The sequence below is a fragment of the Emydura macquarii genome, unplaced genomic scaffold (assembly GCF_026122565.2).
Source record: "Emydura macquarii macquarii isolate MOO-44397 ecotype Brisbane River unplaced genomic scaffold, CSIRO-AGI_Emac_v2 contig_3372, whole genome shotgun sequence".
Classification (NCBI taxonomy): domain Eukaryota; kingdom Metazoa; phylum Chordata; order Testudines; family Chelidae; genus Emydura; species Emydura macquarii.
The window spans coordinates 222,860-248,655 of record NW_027133509.1 but is presented as its reverse complement, the minus strand read 5'-3'; the positions used below and the strand labels follow the sequence as shown (position 1 = coordinate 248,655).

General features: G+C 47.7%; 1 protein-coding gene across 1 annotated transcript; it reads right to left on the bottom strand.

The window, feature by feature from the left end:
* Positions 1–8,519: 8,519 nt before the first annotated feature.
* On the bottom strand, positions 8,520–24,199 carry CCDC25 (coiled-coil domain containing 25). Its single transcript, XM_067534026.1, has 9 exons — positions 24,064–24,199; positions 19,700–19,747; positions 18,714–18,753; positions 16,096–16,147; positions 15,196–15,271; positions 14,474–14,577; positions 12,847–13,049; positions 11,498–11,543; positions 8,520–9,432 (listed from the first exon to the last, which is right to left on the bottom strand). Exons 1-9 carry the CDS (start codon positions 24,086–24,088, stop codon positions 9,403–9,405), a joined length of 624 nt encoding a protein of 207 aa, XP_067390127.1. The 5' UTR covers positions 24,089–24,199; the 3' UTR covers positions 8,520–9,402.
* Positions 24,200–25,796: the final 1,597 nt, after the last annotated feature.

The window sequence follows — 25,796 nt, the reverse complement described above, 5'->3', positions numbered from 1 at the left end:
TACTGTGCCGAACCTGGCACGCACACTGAGACAGAGTCGATGCACGGGCTGACACAGCAGAGTAGAGAGACACCAGTCAGGAGGCCTAGATGACGATGGGGGAGAACTGCTCACTTAGCGTCTTCAATGAGTTATTTCACGGGAGGTCCCTGCAGATCAGTGTCGACATATTTATTCCCAGGTTTGCTGGGATTTTACTTTTCCATTGACTTCACTTTTCAGAAAGCTGCCAGGTGCTAGTCGTTGTGTATGCAAAATTCAGTGGCTGCGAAGGCCAGGATTCAGGAATAAAGACGTACGGGATGAGCGGGATAGCTTCTTACTGACTCTTACAAGGCGGAATGGACAGCAACAATGGAACAAGCTGTCTGTCTGTCTAATCTATCTAGAGACCTACATGGCTTTAGTATCTGAGCCTCTACTGGTGCAACGTATGTTTTTAACAGGTCTGAACCCAGGGGTTGCCAGCTCCCGTGATTTATTGTGAGTCTCCTGCTATCTGGTGCTCTTTTTGGAAGGTCTCAGCTCCGGACGTCAGGAGATTAAGGGAGAATCTCAGCTTTCCTTTAAAAGTAGTAGTTCTTCGCCCTCGTGCTTGTGGAGAAAAGCTTGAAAATGTGACCTGAGAACCACCCACAGGCTCAGGCAACAGAAGACAGACAGAAAGAGTAAATACTGGGTTCCTTCTAGGATTTCATGATTTTTTGAGCCTTGACTCTTTTTTTATTTTGTGAACCAGCAAGATTGGCCATGCCGCAGACTCCCTACATCCAAAGGTAATGAATTGACAGCTGCATCAATACAGACACCCGTGTTGCCGATGGCGGTCGATCCTGGGAACTGCTCCCCCAAAACCAGAGCCTCGCCCCCTGACTTGAGCTAATGTTAGGAGGGCTCTGAGCACACAGCAGGATGTCAGTCCGTGGGGCCACGCGAGGAAGACAGAGTCCTGCCCACTCAGGGCATATCCACACAGCAATGGCCGAATGTGATTTCCGCTCGCTTTGACCTAGCTAGCACAGGTAATGGAGCAGTGGGGCCAGGAGGACTTGTGCCGCCTGCGCCGAAACACAGGCTGCTTAGTACCTGAACCAGTTCAAGGAAAGGTAGCTCAGGTGTGTCTACACTAGCTCCCATCACACATCCTCACCACAGTGTAGACAGAGGCAAAGAAAGTGTGTTGCCCAAAACACCCTCCATTGCAGGGAAGGTTCAGAGCCCGCTTTGAATAGCTGGCCAGGCCCTGCCTGCCTGGACCAAGACAAAACCCTCGCTCCAAACACCTTTGATGGTTGGCTCCATCTCTGTTTTAACTTCCCCCTGCACAGCTACAGACTGGGGACCGACGGGCTAGGCAGCAGTTCTGCAAAAAACGACCTGGTGGTTACAGTGGATAAGAAGCTGGATAGGAGTCAGCAGTGTGCCCTGGTTGCCAAGAAGGCTAACGGCAGATTGGGCTGCATTAGTAGTTCATTCTACCTCTACAACTGACGAAGTGAGCTGAGTCTCATGAAAGCTTATGCCTACAAAAATTAAATGTGTTAGTCTTTAAAGTGCCACAGAACTCTCGCTGTTTTTACTGTATACAGACTAACACGGCTACCCTTCTGGATTAGTAGGAGCATTGCCAGCAGGTCACGGGAAGTGATTATTCCCTGCTATTCGGCATTAGTGAGGCTGCATTTAGAGTACTGTGTCCAGTTTTGGGCCCCCCACTACAAAAAGGATGTGGACAAGTTGGAAAGAGTCCAGCGGAGGGCAACAAAAATGATGAGGGGGCTGGAGCACAGGACTTATGAGGAGAGGCTAAGGGAACTGGGCTTGTTTAGTCTGCAAAAGAGAAGAACGAGGGGGGATTTGATAGCGGCCTTTAACTACCTGAAAGGGGGTTCCAGGGAGGATGGGGCTAGGCTGTTCTTGTTGGTGGCAGATGACAGAACTAGGAGCAACGGTCTCAAGTTGCAGTGGGGGAGGTCTAGGTTGGACATTAGGAAAAAGTTTTTCCCTAGGAGGGTGGTGAAGCACTGGAATGGGTTACCTAGGGAGGTGGTGGAATCTCCATCCTTAGAGGTTTTTAAGCTGCGGTTTGACAAAGCCCTGGCTGGGATGGTTTAGTTGGGGTTGGTCCTGCTTTGAGCAGGGGGTTGGACTAGATACCTCCTGAGGTCCCTTCCAACTCTAATTTCTATGATTCCGCTCTCTGTTAAATGTCAATAACTAACGAGGGAATAGTTCATCCCAACTGGGTTTTGGTTACCGTCAGTACCTGATGTTTACCATTTAAAACCAGATCCTTCCAGTTCCCTCTTCAGTCATTGTCTCATGTGACCTTTGATCCTCTGCGTGGAGCTCAACTGGAAAGATCATGGGGCACTAGGTGCTTGCGAGGCGAGTGGCCAGCCCATATAAGAGGCTAAAAGTCTACTATAGCTGCTGGCTAATAGAGACATTCTCTTAACTCAAGTAGTAGTGGTGTGTGTGTCCGGTGCCGATGGCCCAGGGTTCAAATCCTGCTGTCGGCGCTGGTCGGGTCAGCTACACAGACAGCCCACGATGCGTTTTTTAAAACTGGGGCAGCTCTCACAGGTCTGGTGAGAAGCTAGACGCTAAGAAAGATGCAGAACTCCCACAAAGGGGAGCCTGCCGGACTGTGTAAGATATTCAGCTCGAGGACGGAAGAACTATCATGTTCCAGGTAAGAGGTGGGTTAAATCACCTTCTGGCCCTACCGCTGTGTGACCTTTGGCCCCTCTCTGATACATGCGCTGTGGTTGGAGCCTTTTGATGTTGCAGGCTCAATGGGCTGTCACGCAGGGCTTTTCTTGGCAAAACATGAATCAGGAGGACTGGCCCCGCTCCAGTGCAATTCTCACCTTTCATGCTCAACCCGCAGAGGGGCTCTGCTCCACATGAAACATCCCACGGAGGGGAGGGGGAGCTGTCACAGACACAAGGGGCTTGCAGAAAAGTGGGTTGCAGAAGTCTCCGCTGAGCCCGGGCACCAACACACAAGAGCAACCTTTGTTCTCTGCTTCCACCTGGCGGCCCCTGCATTAAGCACATGTGGAGCGAGGATGAAACTAGAATCAACATGTCAGATCTCAGACCCTCCACGGCGGGAACCATTTCTTGGGGCAGAGAGACACCCCCTTTCCAGCCTAGTCCCTCCCATGAAAGCACTCAGTGACATGGGAAAGCAATAAGGCAGGATGAAAACAAACTATCCTAAATGTGATGGCAGAGGCTGAGTCTCGGAGACCTCTTCGCACTGTGGATCTGGGATGTTTATTTCATCTCCTCCTAAAACACAGGGTATGTCTACACTACAGCAGCCACAGAAGCACAGATGAGGTGCTGAAGTGTAGACGCATCCTACAGTGAGAAGGGATTTTTTTCCCATCATTGTACTTAACCCACCTCTCCCAGAGGTTGACAGAAGATCTCCCAGAGGCAGTAGGTTGACAGAAGATCTCCCAGAGGCAGACGGTTGACAGAAGAATTCTGTCATAGGTACACAGGGGTTAGGGTCAATCTAACTAAGTCACATAAGACATGACATTTTTCACACCCTGAGCTGCATAGCTAGGTTGAGCTAATGTTTAAGTGTAGCCCAACCTATAGATTCATAGGCCAGAAAGGACCCTTGTGACATAGAGAAGGGACTATGTTCACTTTAAATGGTATGGTATGAGAATGTTATAGGGTAAGTGTTGAGCGGAACTGCATGAAAGGGTACGTAATGGGACAAAGACCAAAAGAACACGTGCGCTGGTTGCATGCGGTCACCAAAGCTGGGATTTCAGGAAGGGAAGTTGGACGTTGGAGTGGGGAAGAAGTGAATTGCAAGGTGCATCGGTTGGCAAAGGATCACAGAGAGGGTGGGAGAGCTAGACTGTGATGAGCAAGGGAAGAATTGCTAGGGTCTTGTAAAATTAGACTTGCCCTAGGGGAAGAAGGCGATGACAGGTTACTGAACGTTATGTTTCATTTGGTTAAGTAAAAGTTTAGCCTTTTGGTAAAGCCAGAAGTCAGGGATGTCGTCCATCAGTGGGTTTTTAAAAGATCTGCAGGGCCCTTGAAGCCAAAGTAGGAAAAAACCAGGATTGCCTGGTATTTACGGGAAAGGGTCCTGAGAGGAAGATTAATGGAGAACAAGGCTGTACAGCGCTCTAGAGACACTGGTATCAGACAAAGTGTTTGCCAAGGGGCTGGTCAAGACAGTGATCATCTATTCTGACCTCCTGTATCACACAGGCCATAGAATTCCAACCCACTACACCACTTCCACATCAGCTGCACATCTGATCGCATATGAAGCAGATCCCCCTCATGCCCCTTCTCCAAAGGAGTAGCTGGCCGAGGGAGGCATGAAGCACTACAGGGGTAGGCTCCCAAAGGGCTGGAGTTTGATGAACACCTGGGCTCTTTGTTTCTGCACTTCATCAGACATGCAGCCACACTGGTTTGTTTCCTCCTCTGATTCCAAGGCCGGTAGGCGGGTCAGGAAATGTTTACAGCCTAAATACCCTTTGTTTTTAAGCCACATTGTTTTTTTTAAAATTCATCCCCTCTACTGTATGGAATCAAAACTGCCCCACTACCACAAGCCCTACACTACTAACAGCTAATTTAGCTCCAGCAGTACTGTGAAGTGGGGAGTGGCTGTGATCTGCAGTAATGTGACACCTGTGAATTTCTAGAAGGCTAAAGTTTGGATGCAATGGGGTGTCGTACATCCTATCCTCCCTCCCCTCCACCCCATTTTAAAGCAAATACTGAAATGTTGGGCCTCAACCTAATCAGCAGCGTCTCTTTAAGAATCCACTTAAGACCATGTATTGCCCTTGAGAGGCAGATAATTGAGATGCACTTTATTTTTACTCATTGAGTCTAGTCAATCTATAAAAGCAAGGCAAAATCCCATGTGATTTCAGACCTTAAGTGCTTCCAGAATTGTGCTAGCTGGATTCAGGGCATCCCAGCGCAGAGCGAGGGCTCTGCAAAGAGGAAATTGTCATAACCAGGAAGAGGACCCACAGTTCAAAGGGCCTAATATTTTCATGTCCCTTTCATTTTCTCTTCCATTTGTAATTTATAATCCTGTCTCTGAAACCATCTGGCTGCAGGGGAGCCCCCAAAACAGGGAGAAGAGGGAGACGCATCTGGCAGAGCTGCCTCATAATTCACTGGATTCCTCTGCTTTGACAGCTCCAATTAATCCTACATTTCCCATTCACCACGACATGTGAACTTTGCCTTCCCAGAGCTGCTAGAATTCAGAGGTCGTGGAATCCAAATCCTCGGAGAGACTCATACGGCTGAAACCCGACTTACTAGTATTAGCCCAGCATAGGCGCTGTATCTCATTTCCTCGATTCATAGAGTTGGGACCATTATGATCACCTAGTCTGACGTCCTGCAGAACACAGGCCACGGATTTCACCGTGTGATTCCTGCATCGAGCCCAGAACGTCTGGTTGGGCTACTGCGTATCTACCAGAGACATCCAGTCTTGATCTAAAGCACAAGGTGTCCAACTCATTTCGTGTGATGGGCCTGATCTGATACCCTGCCGCTTGGGCAGGCCACAGTCAGTAACAGCTGTTAAAACAGAACTAGATAAAGATAAACCATGCTGGTCATTACCTACATGCACTCTTGGTTTGACGTTTCCCCAGGTCGGGGTATCTATGCTCCAGCTGCAAGCTAAGTACTCTTCAGTGCCACTTACCCTCCCATGGATACATACCAGCTTCTGCCAGACTTATGCCGCTCCAGCACCTCTTAAATGCAATCAAGAGGGTCTCCACCTGTCCATGGGGGTACCTGGGTTGCTGGAGTCTGGACTACAGGGGTGTGATTTGTAGAGCAAAACAGCTTGTTGTACTCCACCTCCCCCACGTGAGCCCTGCTGGTGTCCACTAAATGTTCTTTAGTGGGCAGTGTTGTAGTCCTACTTGGAACAGGAGTACATTGACGCACACTAGCGGAGTCAACACGGGGGAGTAGCAGCGCAACACAGGTGTGCTCTACAAAAATCACATCCCCCATCATGTGGGCTCCAGTGATGTGTAGGCAAGCCCACAGTTTCATGGGAAGTCTGCAAGCTAAATGAAAGGCCGTATGTTTGACATGCCTAATTTAAAGACCTCAGGTGATGGAGAATCCATCACAGAGCAGGGGAAGCTGTTCCAATGACTAGTTACCGAAAACTGGGAAGCCGGGGGGGGGGGGGGGGGCGGATCCAACAGCAAATTAAAACAAAATTGCACCTTCTTTTCAGTTTCCATTTCTCCCAGTTCAACTCCCAGCCCTTGGATCGTGTTGTGCCTTCGCCTGCTTAAAAAGCTCTGTGGTCAAATAGCTGTTTCCCAGCTGCAGCAGCCCCAGCAGGGACAGTGGGACTGTCTTGATCAATGAGTCCCTTTTGGTGGTTGCGATGGACAGGGTCGCCCCAGCTGGTGTTGGGAGCCAAGTGAGGGAGCCGGGATTGTGATGGGGCTTCGGGAGAATTCAGTAAAGGCACGCAGAAGCTGTGCTTTCCGCCCAGCACGTGAAAGCTGCTCACCCAAGCAGCAGTGGAGTAGCCATAGTAAAACTCCCCCTCAGTCACCGGCCTGCCACTGATCAGCAATCCTGCGTTATGCTCAGGCACTCAGGTTAGAACCAGGCAACTGCACTTGAGGGCTTCGTAGATTTTAAGGCCCCATAAGACCATTCTGATCATCTAGTCTGGCTCCAGGCAGAACACAGGCCAACCCAAGGGTGGCTGCCAGCTACCCAAACCAACTCCATTTGGAGAAACCAGGAAAGGAGTTGGAGTGAAACAGACTCCTGGTCGATGCAGCGCAAACTTCCCCCCACCCTGCCCCATCAACAAACCTGACCCCCGATCAGACAAGATCACCCCGAAGCACGAGCAGAATGTTGTCTCTGTGGCCTAGTCGGCTCAGGTGACGAGGGTGTCCATTAGCACCAGCTGTGGTGAGGGTTTTGAAATCTGGACACCTCGCCTTTAGGAACAGAACTGAGACCTGCCCCCTCAGGCATCGACGCAGTTGTGCATTGTCCGCTCTGTAGCCGTAAGCCCAGTGCGCAGCACTGAAGTCAGATTTAGATGAAGATCCGTTTGGCAAGCCTGCAGTGCGAGTCTCTTAACTACTGCACAAAAATGAAAGCCAAGTGAAATTAAACCACTGTGTGCTGTGTACATCAACATGTCATCTCAGGAAATCCACATAGCAGCTTGACTTCCTGCTAATGAGACGACCACAGGAAAGGAGGAAATCACTGCACTACTTCCCTTCTCCTTAGGGTTAGAGCAATCCTACACTGGGGTTTTTGCACCACGAATAAGGAAGTGACAATGCTTCAAATCAGTGCTGGAAGAGGCAAGTCGTCTTTTGGACTGAGAGTTCTCTGAGGCAGGCAATGTCAACTGTGTTTGTAAAGCATCGAACACAACAGGGCCCAGCCTGATTGTGGAGGTTAGGTGCTATTGCAATATAAATGTGAAACAGTCACATCAACAACCTCTGGAAACAACAGTGCAGAATTAATACAATCACTGGCTTGGAGTCTATGGAGACTTTCTGCTCCTCCAGAATATCCCATGCTTCCCCGGCAGAGGTGGAGGCTACCCTGGGGCATGACTAAGGGGGATAATGGAAATAAGCATTAGGGGGGGCCCAGAAGAGAGGAATGAGATCTTCAGAGGGGGGCAAACAGTCGAGGGATCTTTGCGCGTTTAAATTGCACTTCCCCCACTGTGGCAAGAGAGGAAACCCAGAGCGCTTTTTTGGACCTGTAAAATGTGCAGCTAATACGCATAGATCTCAGCCAGCTCTTACGGTCTCTGAAGCAGATCACCCATCCCCTGGGCGAAGACTCTGCAAGACAGCTGGGCTGTAAACTCCTTGGGGCAGGGACACGCTACCTACTGGGCACTGACCTAGCCCTGCACAATGAGAGTACTTCCTGACTGACTTTGTACGCTATACGTATCCAGCGTGAGAGCTACACGGACCTTACTGTTTGTGGCTACTCAACTCATAGGAGCTTGCATCTGTGGAGGAACTGAACTGAAAAGACAGACACGGTTCGAGAAATCTTATTGCTCTTTCAGTTTCTCCTTCACGCTCCATGTAAGCTCTCATTAAGGAATCAGCCGCGTTAACAACGGCTGAAAAGCATTTTCCCCAGCTACAGCGAAACCCTGTTTATCCGATCTAATTGGGACCGGGACCAGATTGGATAATCAAAAATTCAGATAATCAAGAGTATGGGCAAAGAGCAGCCGTTATTTTAAGATGCTGACAGCCCGAGCCCTGCCATCTGGGGCTGAAGGGTCCATTTCCCATATTCTAGGCTGTGCTGGCGGTTCAGTTAATACGGACAGTTGGATAACGGAGGCTCAGATAAATGGGGTTCTACTGTATTCATCCTCGAGCCCCCCGATGTTCCTTCCCCAACTAGAATCACATGTTTAGAGTCCCCACAACACTGTAAACACGACCCCCAACAGTAACATGGTATGCTTTTAATTCTAACGTATATACACGAGTTGCAATAGGTACCACGATTATTTCGAATGTACTATTATTCACATTACATTATGAGTTACGCAGGCTCACAGGCTTTTCAAACCCTTATTTGCAAGCTTAATCCTTTAGAGCAAAGGGGCCCAGAGAGTAGCCCAGTACAATTTATGACTATCCTCATCTACGCTACAGACGTGCAGCCTCAGACACCACGTCCCCAGCATGCAGTGCTCCATCTCAATCAGAACTGTCAGGCTTCGATGCAGGCCAAGACTTGTCTCCACAGGCTCTGTATCTGCCTTCATTGTAATACGACCTGCTACATTTACTACAAGACAGGTGGCTCCAGGCAGATTTGCAATATGGCCATCAGCTGGGCCAAGTTCGGGCACCCCTGGTTTACAGGGATCCCTGGCTCTGATGAACACACACGTGCCATCAACAAGAATCACTCAGCAAGAGGAGAACAGAGTCCTCAGTCAGCAATTCTGATTTCAGGTTTGAATTTATACCGAGGAGACGTTACAGTAATGGCAACATTTTTTGAAACAGTCTACTGCCAATTCACCAGGGCAGCACAACACTCCTACAGCTCAGATTAAAAGCCCCTTCCTCAAAATAAATATACCAAGGTCCTTGCAGAACCAGAATTTATGCCCCCCCACTCACACATTCTCACTCTCACACAGGATACTGTCTTTAGGAGATCCACGGCACAGGTCTGGTCAGATACTGCCAGTGAAGATTCGAACAGGGTCAGAAACTCTGAAGTCAGCATTTGCTTTTTTGGCATCTGATTGATGGTGGAAAATTAAGACATGTCAGTCCATCTCAAGATTCAAAAACGAGAGAGCGCCCCAAATCACATGAAGTCATCTGAATCATTGCCATCCTGGGGGGAAGGAAAGAATGGAATTATTGGGTTACCTTTTTAAAATGGAAGTTTAACACGGGCGAGACGGTGATGTCTAGTGATTTTCAACCTTTTTTCATTTGCGGACCCCTAAAAAAAATTTCAAACAGAGGTGCGAACCCTTTTAGAAATCTTAGACAGTCTGCAGGCCTGCAGAATGAAAACCATTTGTTTGGTCAGCAGCCTCTCCCATCATGGAAAGAAGTGGCCAAGTTTCTTCTGGTTTCGATGCAAAAGCCATAAAGTCAGCCCAGGCTTACTCAAAAGGTTCACGATCAAAGTTCTGGAACTAACGAATCCCAAAACCAGATTCTCTGAATTTTGCTAATCAATCCCAAAGCTGGGTACTTTGGATGTTGTTGCTCACATTTTACACGTTAAATATAAGTACTCTCTTATTCATTCAACAAGTGTGCTCCACTAAGAGATTTTCCCCTCTAACCCAAAGCCTAGACCCAACCGGCCAATTGTATGGATACAGGAGAGAGCTTGCAAGCTGTCCAGTAAATGGACTCCACAGGTTCCCAATACTGTAGGTCATCCATCCATGCTTCACATGCAACCTGGAGAGGCAGGGGGACTGGTGATTAAGCTCTGATAACCCGTGTAGCCCTAGCTGTCAGCAGATGCTAGTCTTTGCCATGTGACAGGAGTATTACCTTTTGCAACCTTCACCTATATCATGTGACAGGCCATGAAGTAGAGATCGGTCTGTGGCCAGCACTCCTGTGTATCAACCCTTTATTGTGACTTTACCTTGATCTGACCCCAGCTTAAAAGCACACGTGGCTTAGACACAGAGAGGGGTGATAACCCCCGAGGTGGAAATTTCCTTTCCATTTCCTCACCTGGGGGTGTCTGACATGTCACTAATCAGACACAGCTTGCAGGTGCATAGCAGGAGGCACTGCTGCTTAAACCCATGGTTCTGTTTACCCTAGAATGCTCACCTGTCATCTGGAAACCAGCGGAAGAATCACCAAAACAAAAACAAAACATGAAAACCACAAGCCTGCCTCAAGCAGCTGCTGAGCCTCTGGGGATGTGCCGGGTGAATGGATTTTACACTGAGATTTGTGGGAGGAACTCGGAGCTCTTTATTTGCCTAGAGATATTCTCAGTGCGGTGGCAGGTGGATGGGCCTTGCTTTCAGAGGAAGGATACCACGCCCAAAGCAAAGGGATGCAAGAGACATAGTATGCACCAGAGAAACAATGACTTCTTCACTCTGCTCCGGGCCTCGTCTGAGAGTCCTCATCTAACCTAGCTCTCATTTTCCCTCATGCTTGCCCAAACGCATCTCAGTCCTTGTCTCACTGCTCCACTCTCAGCTCTGTGCCTTCTAGTACGCAGCTCCTAACACCAGACACTCCCTTCTCTCCTCCTTCAAATCCACCTCTTCAAGCCATCTCACTGCCTCTCTATAGTCCACAGTACCTTCCTCTCCTGATCTGTTGTCCCATGTCTCGGCTTCAGTTGGCTTTTAACCTGCCTACTCCTCAGGGCAAGGGAGACCCCCTTGGTTTAAAAGCTATGTGCACCTTTAGTCACAGAGCAGTACAAAGATAGGTGGTTCCTCAAGCCCCAAGACAAACCAGATGCTGAACTAAACAGGCAGAAGGACAAAATTTCACGTAAAATTCTTACTCTCCCTTTGGTGGCTGTCCCAGCACAGCACTCGGTCGACCATCCCATACAGAACTTCTCACCCCTACTGACAAGTGGCACTAAACGCAACTGAAGGGAATTCAGAGCAGCAGAGTGGGAGATTGGGGAGAAAAGAAAGGGGTGGATGTGTCCTAGGCCTGTTTAACATCCCTAGAAGGCACTGCAAGGAAACTCCCTTTCCCTGCACCCATAGAACTCCCCTCATTGGATTTTGTTCTGCAACTCCTACAGTAAGAGAGGGACAGCGCGGGGACCAGTTCACCATGTGCAGCTATCGGGCTGAAACCCGCTTTCACATCCGTATCCTGTTACCCTACTTTGACTCTTATTCAGGCCTCCAGAAGCAAGGTCCTCACAGATGCCAGCCAGAACATACCTGGTTGGAGGACATGTTCTCAGACTTCATTAGTGAAGAGTAGTTCCTGCAAAAGAAGAGAAATTATGGAGCAAGATAACCACTCGTTCTTAAACATCCATCATGAAATAGGGTAGAATGCCCACAAGATTAACCCTCCTGGTCTTCAGAGAGAATTCAAACACATTAGATCTCAACATTAGCTTGTTTTCCAAAGAACACAATCCACCCCTAACTGAAGAGTCAATGGACTGTGGGGAGCACAGACACCTTGGTGCAAAAACACTGAAGTCAGAGATAGAAGAGGTCACCACAGTAGCTCATCCACAAAGAGCCAGCGCATGAGTTTTCTAGAACATTCCTTCTCCACAGCTTTGTCCCAACATACTACCAGCAAGATAACAAGAGGTTATAAGACCCTCTTTGCTTTAGGGTTACTATAAAGCTGGATTGTGGATGGCCAAAGGCATGGGCAAGTCTAGGCGGAGAGGGGTTGTGATCTGTAATCCAATGTTCCACCAGCTCTTTCTCTTGCCGTCAGAAGTTGAACTGGGACTCAGCTGCCTCTGTATTGGGGTTCTTAGTTATCGCTCCTTTGAAAGACTGAGCACTCCGACAGGAGCAGTGGGGTCTAGACTCCCTCAATTCCAGCCTCATGACCATTTATTAAACACACATTGCTTACCATTTATTGTAACGTTTTATATGTGCAAAGCAGTCATGTGAGACTTTCTGGGTCAGACTGTTTGTGCGTCCAGGTACGTTTGGTGCAGTCAGCGGGTTAACATATCTACTTTATCTACTCTTCCCTCAAGGACCAATATGGCCACAAATGTTTCCCGTCAGACTGGAAGATCAACCCGTGCAGCTGTTCATCATGGTGCAGTTAAAGGAGCACCTATGCCCTTTCATATGCAGTAGGATTCGTGTTTTTTTAAAATCATTATTTGTGAAGTGCTTTGAAGCTTGACAAGCACTACACAGGCTCTGATTTTCACCAGAGCAATTCAGTGCTTTACAGATATAATAGGCTATTATGCTCATTTCAGAGTTCAGTGACTTGCCCATGCTCAAACAGCAAGTTGGTGGCACAGGTGGGAAAAGAACCCAGGAGTCCTGATTCCCAGCTCTACAAACTACTCCTCCCTCCAGTTTATATTAAGTGAATTGGGTGAATACATCTAATTCTCAAGACAAAGACAAGGGAAAGGTTACCTGGTACAGCAAACACTATTTCTTAAGACTGTGCTAGTCTAAGGAGAGCAGGGTAGGACTGACTCAACAGGAACTGCGTACAGTATGCCCTCATCCAAGTCTCACTCACCGATGGGAAATGCTCACAGGTGGAGCTAATCTCAGACATCACTCACCTCAGTTCTTCCATTTCTTTCTTCTTCTTCATCTCCTCCTTCTCCTTCCGTTTCATCTCTTGGATCTGGGCTTTTTTCTCATTCCTCTCCTCTCTGTCCCGGGCTTCCTTCTCAGCAGCCAGGTCGGGGAACCGCTCCACTTTGGTCTTCTCTAGCCTGTTCACTATCTCATTCACCTTCTTCTCCACTGTCACCGTTCTCACCTTTGGGATGGAAAGAACTATAATCCTTATCAAAAATTCATCCACCTTGTTTCTCAGAGAGAGAGAGATTCCATGGTGAGGTAAATACAAAAGAGCAGCATTTCCACCATTGTGTGTGGCTCCTGAATCTCTTTTAAGCAGATGGAAAGTCATTGTCACCTGCTGCTGTTCAATGGCCTGTGTGAAAAGATCCGAAGGGCACCAGAACACAAACCATCATCACAACTATCACTGACCAACTTTCTTGGCTGCAGTCTCAGCACAGAGACCCAGGATTGAGCGGGGCATGGAGAAGGGCCACTCCACCCACCCCTGAAGCACGTCTCCGTAGACCACGGATGAGCATGTTGGCAAGGGAAGCTCATACTGCCACTGAGTGTGCTGTGCCCATTCTGTGGACCACTGTCTTCAACACTGCGGTTGGCAGTACTGATGTGTGTTTTAACAAGCACTTTGCACTTCTACAGAACCTGCCATTCAAGGATCTCAAACTATTTTGCAGGCAAAGTCTTCACACACCAAGGTAGGTACCACCCTTATTCTCAAGACTGGAAAATTCAGGCACCAGTGGCCTGAGTCAAAACCCACTGAAGTCTATGAGAGTCCACTGACTTCAAAAGGCTTTTGATCAGATTAAATAGCTTCCCCAAAGTCACACAGGGAATATGTGGAAGGGCCAGAAGAGGACTCGGATCCAAGACCTAGGCCTTAACCACAAGTTGATCTTTCCTTCCCTCCCCTGACAACCTAGATCTTTTTTATACATGATGCTAGTGCTCTCACACTCAGTCTTCACAATTTCATGGCAGGGTGCCACCCCCTGGATGCCGAGAGAGAACCCTTCTCTGATCACAAGTCTGAGAGTCAGCAGTTTGGAAGATGATAACTAGATTCATGTTTTGAGTCTGGAAGTTCCTTCCACATACAAAAATAGGGAAAAACCCCCCAGATTTTAAAGGAAAGACCTCCCACTACTAGATGAAAGGAGTGGCCGATCATAAATATGTATGTTACCAGCCAGAGGCAAACCAACTGCAATTATGTTGTTACCAGGTCAGAGGGGCGTCAGTCAATAATCCAAGTGTAGGTGGAAATTCAAGCAGAAAGTGTATTAGACACTTCGATATTGTATATTGGCAATATTTGATATTACTCGGCTCTGCAGTCCTGTTGTAACTTGTGCCTTCCACATGTTGTGGTGTTTTACTTTACGATATTCTGACACCCAAGTGGAAACGTAGTTTAGCCCACCAAGAAACAGATGAGATTTTCCCCATGCCCCTGGACCACACTATGCCTTGCTTTAGAGCCATTGTGTGTGACACAGTACACTCAGCTCTCAATATGGAAGCATAGGGTATTGCAGAAGGAAGGTATTGCAGTCAGCCGGTGGGTTTCTTTGCAGCTACACAGCAAACACTTACATCCTTTTGTCTGTGAAACCCTATCTGTCCCACGTCCATGTCTGCCGTTTTCTTCAGGTTGGTCCATGGTGTATACACCACATTGATGTTGTTCATTTTGCAGCCTACAAGGCAGTAAGAGGAGAAAGGAGAGCTCTTGTATCAAAGGATCAGAAGTGGGAAACATTTCTATTCTCCCTACCCACCCTTAACCTTCTGACAAGTTGTCTCCACAATCATCCAGAGTAATGGTGTGTTACGTAGCTTCTGGCTGGTAACATTTGTAAAGATTTGTCCTCTTCCTCTTATCTGAAGTAAGCATTACAATGGGACAGAAGAACATTGTTATATCGTGTTCTGAGGCAGCAAGGGCCAAAGCAGTGTTAATGAACTCCAGATGAAATCTGGCTTTGCCAGAAGGCTACCTGCTAAAAAGAGGGCCTCAAGTGGGTATTAGAAGGAAAATGGCAAGACTTCCTTTGACTCAGATAGTGATTTAGAGGCACAGCCAGGAATCAGGAGATTAATGTTTCAGTAGGAAAATATAGGCAGCACCAGCTGTTGCAAGTGACATCTGTTTCCCATGAAAACAGCAAGCTATGAAGTGTACTTAAAACTTCTTATTCTGATATCAAAACCAAGAATAATGAGTAAATTGGGATGGAATAGACACCCCCTCCACCCTTTGTACACTGTCTCTTAATCTCCAAAGGACACTGGCCAATTTCAATAATAAATGTTACCTTGAATGCTATTGGCCTTCACTAGATGAGCGCAGTCTATCAAAACTTCCTTGGGAATATCATCCACTGTCTGCCCCTAAAACAGACCAATGAAGCATGAGTGGCTTGCTGTGTCATTTAAGGGGCCAATATGGGACATATGAACACAGGATAAACACCACACCAACAGTGCACTTGGAACATGCTGTACAAACACAGGTCTGACCCCCTGCATTACACACAATTTAGAACACTTTGCACTTCTATAGCACCTACCGTCCAAGGATTTCAAAGCACTTTTCAGTTTTGCCTCCATGCCCCTCAGAGGCATTAACCCCATTTTATTGAAAGAGGAATGAGGCAGACAGAGTGATTAGTCCTAGATCCCACAAATCCATGGCAGAACCAAGAGCTGCAATCAGATTATGCAACTTCCCGTCCTGGGCTGTACTTTGCCAGCACCCTTTCCCCTGCCCTTCTTATGTTGCTTTCTAGCATACGCCCTGTTCTGCTACACATCCGCGCCCTTGCGAGAGCCTCACTTACATGAAAGCAGGTGGGTCTATGCATACAGAGCTCATTGTGGAATAGGGGCCTTAGACTGTAAGATCTTTAGGGCAGGTACCATGACTTCCTGTGTGTGGATAACGCCTAGCATATTATGTGCATCACCAGAACAAATCTATTCCGCCACATTTGTGTGTATAAACTCAAATATTTGGGACAACACACCCCCCTAAACCAAGAACTAGACTTGACATTCCTGAAAGTTCTAGGGTACAAAACAAGCAGAGAAAACTAACTCCTGAAAAAATATTTTCTGGAAATGAGAGGATACAAACCCAATTTTTAAAAAACCCTTTGCAGGCCACTGCTGTATGAGTATGTACTTGTTTAAATGCACCAGGATTCTGAGATTACCTTGTGTAGTCGGAGGTACACGTGCGCAGAGGACAGTTTATCCACATGAAACCTACAGAATACAAAAGCACATTTAACGGAGGGTCACTAGATCTGAAATAAATCCTTCAATACAGATTGCCACAACAGACTACTAGTCCCACGGGTAAAAGCTTTAAAATATATTCTGACCATACATATTTGACAGCATGCAACAAAACTGTTACAGCTTATCAGGTGTTTCAATCTTTGAGCAAATATTCACCCACCTTCAAGAGGAGGAAATTGAAAAGCTAAAGGAAACAGTTACTAAAAAACCTTGTGTTTTCTTTGAAACATAATATACACAGTCTACATTAACAGAAAGATCTTATGAATAAGATATTGCTGTTTGCTCCCTCTAGTGATTCCTATGGAAACAGCATAGATGTCTACCCTTTCTAACTAAATCACTTACTAATTATAAAAGAAAACCAAATTAGAATGGTATCACAATAGCAAAGCACGTTATTCAACTGCAAGTCTATTAAAATATATTCCCTCTTTAAAAAGAGCAAAATATGCTCTTTTAAAAGTGATAGTTAATGCTAACAAGAGATCCTAGGATTTTCCTTCATAGGGTATGTTTACATTGCAACAGAACACTCAGAGCTGGCCTACGTCAGCTGACTTGGGTTCCGGGGTTATAAAACTGCAGTGCAGATGTCCAGACTTGGTCAGGATCCCAGGCTCTGGGACCCCACAACAGGGGAGGGTCCTTGAGCTTGGACATTTACACTTCAATTTAAAGCCCTGCAGTCCAAGCTTTGTGAGTCCAAGTCAGCTGACACAGTCCAGCAGTGCGTCTTTTACTGCAGTGTAGACATACTCCTACTCAATTTTCAGAGCAGATGCAAGAAAAGCAGTGGTAGTACATGTCTCTTACACACTAGCTGAGTGGTTCCCAACGTGTGGCCCACGGGGTCTTTCAAAGTGGCCTGCTGCTCCCCTCCCGATGGCTGCAGAAGGGAGCCACTGCCTAAGGACCCAGGCAGAGCACATTGCCGTGGGGCTACAAGACCGGTGCAGGCTCCTTGCTGCACCCAAGGGGACAGGATATCAGCACTTCCCTCCCCCTGGCTGTAGCTGGGAGCACGGCAAAGAGCTCCATCTGGGACCCTAGGCGCTAGAGTCCCTGCTGGAGCCAGAGGGAGGAGAGATCAGCCGGCCACCCACCATGGCTTAGCTGCCAGGCCTGTGCTACAGTATGTGGTGACAGTTACTCATCTACACTAGGGCTTTGTCTGTGAGCGTGTGACGTACTGTGAGTCATTTGCAGGTATAAAATAGTGAATGTAAAAATGAGCCCAGTAGCATCAAAATATTTCCTTTAAATATGTCGTGATTTGCAGTCTTTAACGGGGCGTACGTCAATACATTTTTTGTGAGCTGATAGACTGGTGGCCCTTCAGGCTTGTAAAAATGATATTTGTGGCCCTCGAGCCATAAAGGTTGGGAACCACTGGCCTAGCTCCACCGAAATGCCTCAATCCAACCCCCAAAAAGACCAGCTGTAGGAATGAGAAGGGAGTACTGTCTATATGGCCCACTCAACTCTTAGCCTCTTGTCTGAAACAGCTAACAAGAAGCAAGTATCGATGATGATGATAGGCTTTGTATATGGACGCCTGTCTACTGAGAAACTGGCCCATCCCATACAACGTTTAACAGCTTTACAAGGCCTCAAACACATTTGGTCACTACCAACATGGAAAATCTGTTAAAGATCCACACAAAGAGTAATCAATAGCATCTTCACAGCAAACAGTGAGTTGCCCTAAATAACCCTCTCTAATTATTTCCTTTTCCAGGTAGGGGAACTACAGCAGCGTGTGTGGGAGATAGCAGTGCCCATAACCACCCCTGAACAAAGGACCAGTTAGGTCTGCTTAGGTTACCCATAGCTTTCACTTGTCAAGATCCTGAGAGTCATTTAAGCTCAACTCATGGTGCCAGAATGAAGGCAAGAACTGAGACAAGAGGACAGTGAATATTTCACTCTGCCAGGCGGCATGTGACTATAGTACACAGGATGGTGACATTGTGCATGCACACGTACTAGAAGAATAAGGAAGAATTAGACAAAGGGACCGGTTTGGATAGGCAGCATGCTTCTGTGGAGAGGGTACTGATCTGGGCGTCAGGAGACCATAATTCTATTCCCAGCTCTGTTGCTGATCTGCCGTGTGACTTGGGACACGTTATTCCACCTCCGTGCCTGTTTCCCCTACCACCCTTTATCTGTTTAGAGTGAGTCTACACAGTTATTCAAGATCAGCTATTCTTGAATAACTCCACGTGTGGGCACCCCTAGTCCATGTGCATGCCAGCCATATTACATTATGAATGCTTTGGAGCAGGGACAGGTTCTTGCTATTTGTGTGAGAGAGTACCTAGCACACTGGGGCCCCAGCCTCAGCTGGGACCTCTAGGTGCTACTCTATAACAATCCTCTGTGACTGTGTTTAAACTAGTTAATATTCTGAACAGCACCCATAGTAGCCAGAAGAGCACCAACGCTACCGCCCACTCAAGTTCACGAGGAAGGGCAGTTCATTTCATAAGCACAAAGGACTTAAACAGCACTTTTCAGTACCTACCAAATATCTTCAGGCCAGCCATATTTTATCAGGTCTTCATCTGCAGGCATTAACAAAAAAAGAAAACTGAGCAGAGAGAGCAAACATGCCCACTGAGACACAGGCAATCAAGGGGAAAATGATTGCCAGAGTTAGGTTCCTGAATGCATTTTGACACACACCACTTGTTATTTTTTAAAAACAAAAGGGCCTTGACATCAGAAGTATTTGCATTACAGTATGGCACCCGGAGAGTGAGAGGGATGGAACCCCAATAGGGCCTGAAACACACAGTGCCCTTGGGGACTAACGTGTCAAGGCCAAACTCTAAACATTTCTAATTTCAACCCCTTTTCCTCCACTCTGCTCAAGGCTCAGTTTTTTATTGGGAGAGACTGATCTCTGCATAAATATCCTATGGAGGAGATTTTTAGTAGGGCAATTCCCAAGACAAAAGCACAAACTCTCTTCAACTGAAGTGCTATTTTTGGTTTTGCCTCAAGTACTGAATGGCAAGAAGTGACATGAAATAAAGCAGGACTGTACCCTAGTTTGCTGGAAGAGGACACAGCGACAGAAAACCTATTTTATTTGAAGAACACTAACTCAAGATGGGAAGAACTGACCAATTATGCAGGGAACAATGAAACAGACTAAACACAAAGCACTGTCAAACCATGCTAGGCTTCTACATTGTTTCCGTGACCATTTTATACCCCGACAAAAAGCCCAGAGTACCCACTGACCTCAGATTAAGCCCTCTGACAACTTCCCCTCTCACCCAACCCACAGTGTTATAAAGTAATACTATAGACTATATAAGGAGTTAGTATATAGCACAATTTGCAAAGCAGCTATCAGGAAAATCCTGTCTTCAAACAATGCAGTAAAATCAAAGAGGCAAATTAAAAAACAGAGTTTAAAAAAGGCAACCAAAAAAAAAAAAAACCAACATAAAACAAACGCCAAACCTATCAAGCTTCTCCCAAGCATTTTCATGTACTTACTTTCATATTTATCTTTTCCCATGTAAATGGTGTAAATGGAAGGAACAACTGAGGGATAAGAAAGAGGACACAAATCAAAAGGTGTTTCATACAAAACTGCACAGAGGTACTGACAAACACTATCTACATCTCTGAAATTAGAGCTAAAAAAAAATCATCTAATCCGCCCTCCTCGCTTCCCAGGTTTTCTCCATGATTCCCAAGATTGTTCTCCATGATTTTTTGAAGTGACTCAAACAACTAAGTTTCCACCACTTCCCTTGGAAGACTATTCAGCCGTTTGACAGACCTCAGGGACAAGACACTTCATGTGGTTTGGGCTCACTTTTGTTTTATATAGTTAAAGAAGGGTGCAATCCTATCACCTCAGTGGAGGACTGGGAATCAGAAATTCTCAAGCTCTATTCACAGCTCGGATGCTGATTCCCTTTGTGACCTTGGACAAGTCATCTGAATTCTACCCTCTTAGAGCATCCTAGCTAATTCCTCTCTCTCCTTGTGTGTCCATAACCACCAAACAGCCTAGACACATTTGTATCATGCCATTCTGGGAAAAACTGGGCAGCTCTCCCATAAATCCCTCAGCAAGGGACAGCACACTTAGAGACAGGGGAACAAGAAGAGCAATATATGTTGAGATGTTCTACTGTAGAGAAAATTGAGAGGAAGGACCACTGGCTAACCATGTTACAGTTGGGTTGTCCCTTCTATATGGCAACACAAAGTCACAACCTTAGTAGCAACAAGAAAGATATGTGCTAGCCCAGGTCACCAAGGGTGACATATGGTTAATTTCCATGATTACTGAGTAAAAACTATAGTGTGTGTGGACATAAACCATTCTCAATAGCCAGACAAATTAGCAACTGCCTACAAACTCAGAAATTACCCTGAACAGGGACTAAACTTGTAGCTTATTTTGACGGAAATAAAAACATATCCATGTCTCAGTGTAAATATAACACTGAGTCCAGATTTTTACTGGACAGCTACAAATAAGATCAAGGAATTAGAGAAATCTGCTGAACCCATCCAGACTGAAGAGTTTCATGCGACAGTGAGTTGGCCTCTGAAAAACAGAAGACAGAAGTCAACATGGTGAGAAGCTACATGAAGGAGGCGGAGCAGAGAAAAGTCTCCTTTAGGAACACGGGATCTGATCCCACACCAGTTGGAATGGGTCTATGGAAAGAAAGGCTACTTACCTATATGGCACATGCAATGGTAGTAAAAATCAACCGTATCTCACATCCAATGAATCAGTCCCTTTGGGGACTTTTAGGTCATGTCTACACTACAGTCCTAAATCAACCTATGTTAGGTCCACTTACAGCCACTAACAGTAATTACTGTGTCCTTACCAGGAGCACTTCCACCCACCGAAAAGATGGCAGTAGGGGGGGCTGAAAGCCCTCTGCGCAACTGCCCACTGGGAGCCCAGCTGCTCCACCTGCCCCACTCCTTGCTTCCAGCTGAGAACAGGGGGACAGCTGCCTGGGCTTCTCGGCTACCTGAGCGGGGAGCCTTCGGGCAGCAGCCCGGCTGGGAATGGGCAGCTCTAGCTGCCTGGCTTTCTTGTCAATTTCACAGCTCCAGCATAGAGCCCCTGAAACTGACAAGAAAGCCAACAACTGATGTAAGTAACAGTGTCTACACAGAGGGTGGAGGTGGAGTTATGATGTCAGTGGAGTAGGGCACTTACATCGGTGGGACAAGGCCGTAGTATGTACACTGACATAATCAGGTCGAGGTAAGCTGCCTTATGTCGACCTAACCGTGTAGTGTAGACCGGGCCTTAAGTGACCTGGGATGATCGAGAAAATGACATCAATCCTGCCACAATGCTAGAGGAATGCATTATATGCCCTAGCAGTAGATCCCCTTCAACTCATATGATTGATACACTTGGGTATCAACTGAAGATGTTTTAAATAACACCCAAGAGGTTATTATTTTCTCTCTGATTCTGGCCACTTAAGACTTAAGTATGATTAGACTCCCCTAAGCCACAGATTTTCAAACTGTGAGGGGCAGACTCCTGAGGAGGTGCAACAAGGTCATCAGGAGGGCACGAGCACTTGATGTGAAGTAGAACCTGCCCGCATCATGTCTACTTTCCCAGGAGCATGTGCCAATAGAGACAGATCCTCTCCGCAGGCAGAAACAGCAGCAGCAGCTAGCACACAACGGGACAGGTCAGCAAGCCGGCCCCTGCAGTGCCTGTTACGATCCCGCATCTCCTCACATCCTGCCCTGCACATGCCCAAGATGCTGTGTGGGTGAAAGCAAGGGAGATGGGGGGAAGCCGATCGGGGAGCAGAGAAAGGAGAGGGAAGGCATGGGACATGAATCTCCAAAAGGAGGCAGAGCAACAAAGTTTGGGAATCTCTGCCCTAGATAGAACCATAGCTCAATTTTATGTACAGTGCGCTTTAGAAGGCTTGGAAAGTGAGAGAGGAAGTTAAGACATTGTTCCCCAAACTGCAAAGTGGCTCTATCACCAAACCAATGAGCGGCAAAAGAGACAGCATCTAATTGGCAGAAAAGTGGTGCCAGGACTCAGGGGCAACTAGTTAGAAGGCACTGGGGAGGACTCACCTCAGGCTTTGTGCACTTAGTGCCCTAATAAGCCAGGAAACCCAGCACTCACTTTTAAGCACCCAGCAGCTGCCTGCACATTAGTAGAAAATGGCTACATGCCAGTGCTGGATTAAGTGATCCCCATGTATTCTTCATTTATCAATTTGTAAATGCTTTGAAATCCTCATAAGGGAAGAAAGGTGCTATAGAAATGAAAAGCTATTCCTTCAGTCCAGAGAATGTAAATACACAACAAAAGACAAAGAAGTTTACACTCAGATCACTAAAAGGTCAGTGGAATAAAACCAAGAGATGAAGAATAGACACACAAAAGACAATTAAAATGTTCCATCCCAGGAGAAAAATAAGGGAGGTAGAGCAAACAAGGTGAGACTGTGATGATCTTAATTCCTGAATGCAGGGTTTTTTGGAGGGCAGGTTAAAACCGTCTACAAAACTTAAAAAAAGCTAAACGCATATAGGTTGATGACATGACTAGGGCTACAAGCAGGGCACTTTTTGGGGGTACTTTCCTCATGATGAACCAAATCGCCCCCCACACTGCACTAAAATTTGGATTTCACCTGGTCTTTTATGAATGCCCAATCTTTGTACATGGACTTGTGGAAAGTGTTTATTTAAAAAGTAATTAGAAGTAGAAGCACTGATTGTATTTATTATCCCTCTCCCCCATGCTTCATAGTACTTGGGCCTCAAAGACCCTGCCCATTCCTGCTAACATCCATTCAGTGACACAGGCACTAGCAAAAACAGGAGCCGAGTGCAAAGGGCCTCTTAGCTACTGTCACCATTCGAAACTCTGTTATCTAATCTGCCAAGAACAGGTCTATCTGACATGGTGCTTAAGACAGTAACAGCAAGCCATCTGCACTAGGGCTCCCCAGGGTTAAAACCAATGGAGCTGAACTAGGGTTGGCAAGAACAGAATGTTTCAGAAGTTTTTCCTTGAGCATACTCAGGACCTCAGACTGTAAGCTGGGTCGGGCAAGGGCTTGGACTTCCTTCATTTGTAGACACGATCACAGCGATCTGTGTGAGGTTGGTGTACTGCTACCGGACCACTGGCGCACAAGCCAGGGAAAACGCAAAGCGAACCTTGGGGAAGCTTTCCTGACGGTAGGACAGACGGGAGAGGCCGTCAGACTCTCTCCTTGGGGTCAGGGGAGGAGCCTCCTTGTTTTGGTTGGGGACACTAGACTGGATGGGGCCCGGGAACGCAGCAGGGAAAACAATCCTGGGCTGGCCGGTGGGGAGGGAGATACGGGCAAGCCCCTCACCTGGCTTGTACGGTGCGAGGCAGGCAGCCGACCTAGGCAGGGTGATGTGAAAGTGGGGTGGTTAGGGGGGGATCACTGAGGATCCCTAGGGAAAAGGGGAGCCCCCAGGGAAGAGAAACACCCTCCCCCACAGAGGCGGGGGGGCTCCCTGCTCTTGCAGGGAAGGAGGGTGGAAGTGGAGGTGAGCAGGGAGGCCCGGTGCCTGGGGGGGGGGGACACAAGGCCGAGCTCGGTACCCTGCAAGGGAAGGGGAGCGGGAGCCTGCAAGGAAATGGCAGGAGGTGGGAAGGGGACGCGGGGGCTGGCCGGTCCGAGCCGCCAACGGCCGTTTTGCGGGGATCCCTTAGCCCCCCCCATGGGGACCTTGACAGGGGGGGGCGCGGGGAGCCGAGGTGGGTCGGAGGAGGAGGGGGGGCCCCGAGAGGGTGCGGAGGGCCGAGGGGGGTGAATGGGCGCGGGGCGGGAGGCGGGGCGCCGGGGACTCACCGCTGGAGGTGAAGTAGAAGACCATGATGGCGGCCGCCTCAGCCGGGCGGCTCCTCCCGCTCCCGAGTCCCAGAGACTCCCGACACCCCCCGCGCCGGGGGCGCCGCCGGCGCAGAGACGCTCACGTTACGTCACGCCACGCGCCGACGCGGCGCGACTCGTAGTGCGTTGTGTGTGTGTGCGCGGCGCTCTCCCTGACTTCCGGTAGGAAGGATTCAACCGCGCGCGCGCCTCCCGGAAACGCTCGCCTCGCGCCGCCCCGTCCGCAGAGCGCTTCTTTCGGCGCCTGCGCGCAGCCGAGGGGGGAGGGGGAGACGCTTTGTCCTGCCGTGCGCCTGCGCCGCCGTCGGGACCGCGGACTGACTGAGCAGACCGCTCCATTAGGAGGGGGACGAGCAGTAGGCGAACTGTGCGCATGCGCAGGTGTGGAAACGGTGGGGTATTGTGTTAAGCTGTGCGCATGCGTGGTTTGCAGCCGCCTTCTTTTGCAAGAGCGATGTTGCAGCGCGGTGCGCGTTGCCTTGTATCCAGCAGCGAAGGCTGCAGAGAAGCGGGGGCCGTGGTTAATGTATCGGCTTGCCGCCCAGGAGCCTTTGGCTCTGCCCTGAGTGACCATGTCCACTGCTAAGGGCGTTTAATGTTGCATTGGTGCAGATTTCTCCAATGCAGACAGGGCCTTAGTGGCTGTGATGTGAAGCGTTATAATTCCTTTTTACTTCTACCGTGCCTCACTTCGTATTGCGGCAGATCTGGGAGGAATGGTGCTTAGGAATCCCCAATCTCTGCCCCAGAGATTTTACAGTGGAATAAAACAAGCATATAAAGCACCATACCATTTTACATATATGGCAGAGAGCAGGCCTAGTTGACTGTATTAAAAATGCTTGACCCTGTTTACACTAGAGCTTAATAGGACAGTAACATAGTACAGTTGCAGTTGGACCCATGCTACACATCGACTAAATCAAGTTTCATGTAGATAGGGGTTGTTAGAATTAGATTTTTTAAAAGCAGCATGATTACATTCCACTTTTCAACCCCATACAATCTGTTAAGGTCTGTATCTTGGACTTTCCTCAGAGCATATCCTATGGTATCTGAGGGCCTGACTTTAGATCACAGATTTCTTGGTATGTTTGGGGTGGTTACTGGATCTGTGAAGGGAAGTGTGGTGATCCATGGGTTCCTGGTATATAATTGTCCATAGAGTTCCATTGTTGAAGCTAATTGTTGTGTCCAGGAAGTTGATGCCAGTGCGCAAGTGTTCTAGAGAGTTCAGTGGATGGGGTGGTGGTTGTGGTGAACATCAAGGTGAGATATTTTCATGTCCAGAGGATGAAAATATAATTGATGTATCCCAGGTATATCATTGATTTCATGGTGCATTTGTCCAGAAACTCTTCCTTAAGATGACCCATGAAGAGGGTGGCATAATGGGGAGCCATCCTAGTATCCATGGTTTAGAATATGTGTTAATGAGTTTTGCTATACACTTTGTTCCACCTTATATTTAGCTGCAACACTGAGTACCATTCCCAGACCTGAAGAAGAGCTTTGTGTAGCTCAAAAGCTTGTCTCTTTCACCAACAGAAGTTGGTCCAATAAAAGATGTTATTTCACCCATCTTGTCTCTCTGATATCCTGGGACCAGCACAGATACAACAACAATCTGTGCCTGTCTCTTTCTTTCTACAAGGCAGCAATAACTTCCTGCCCCAAGGAGCAACTTCCTT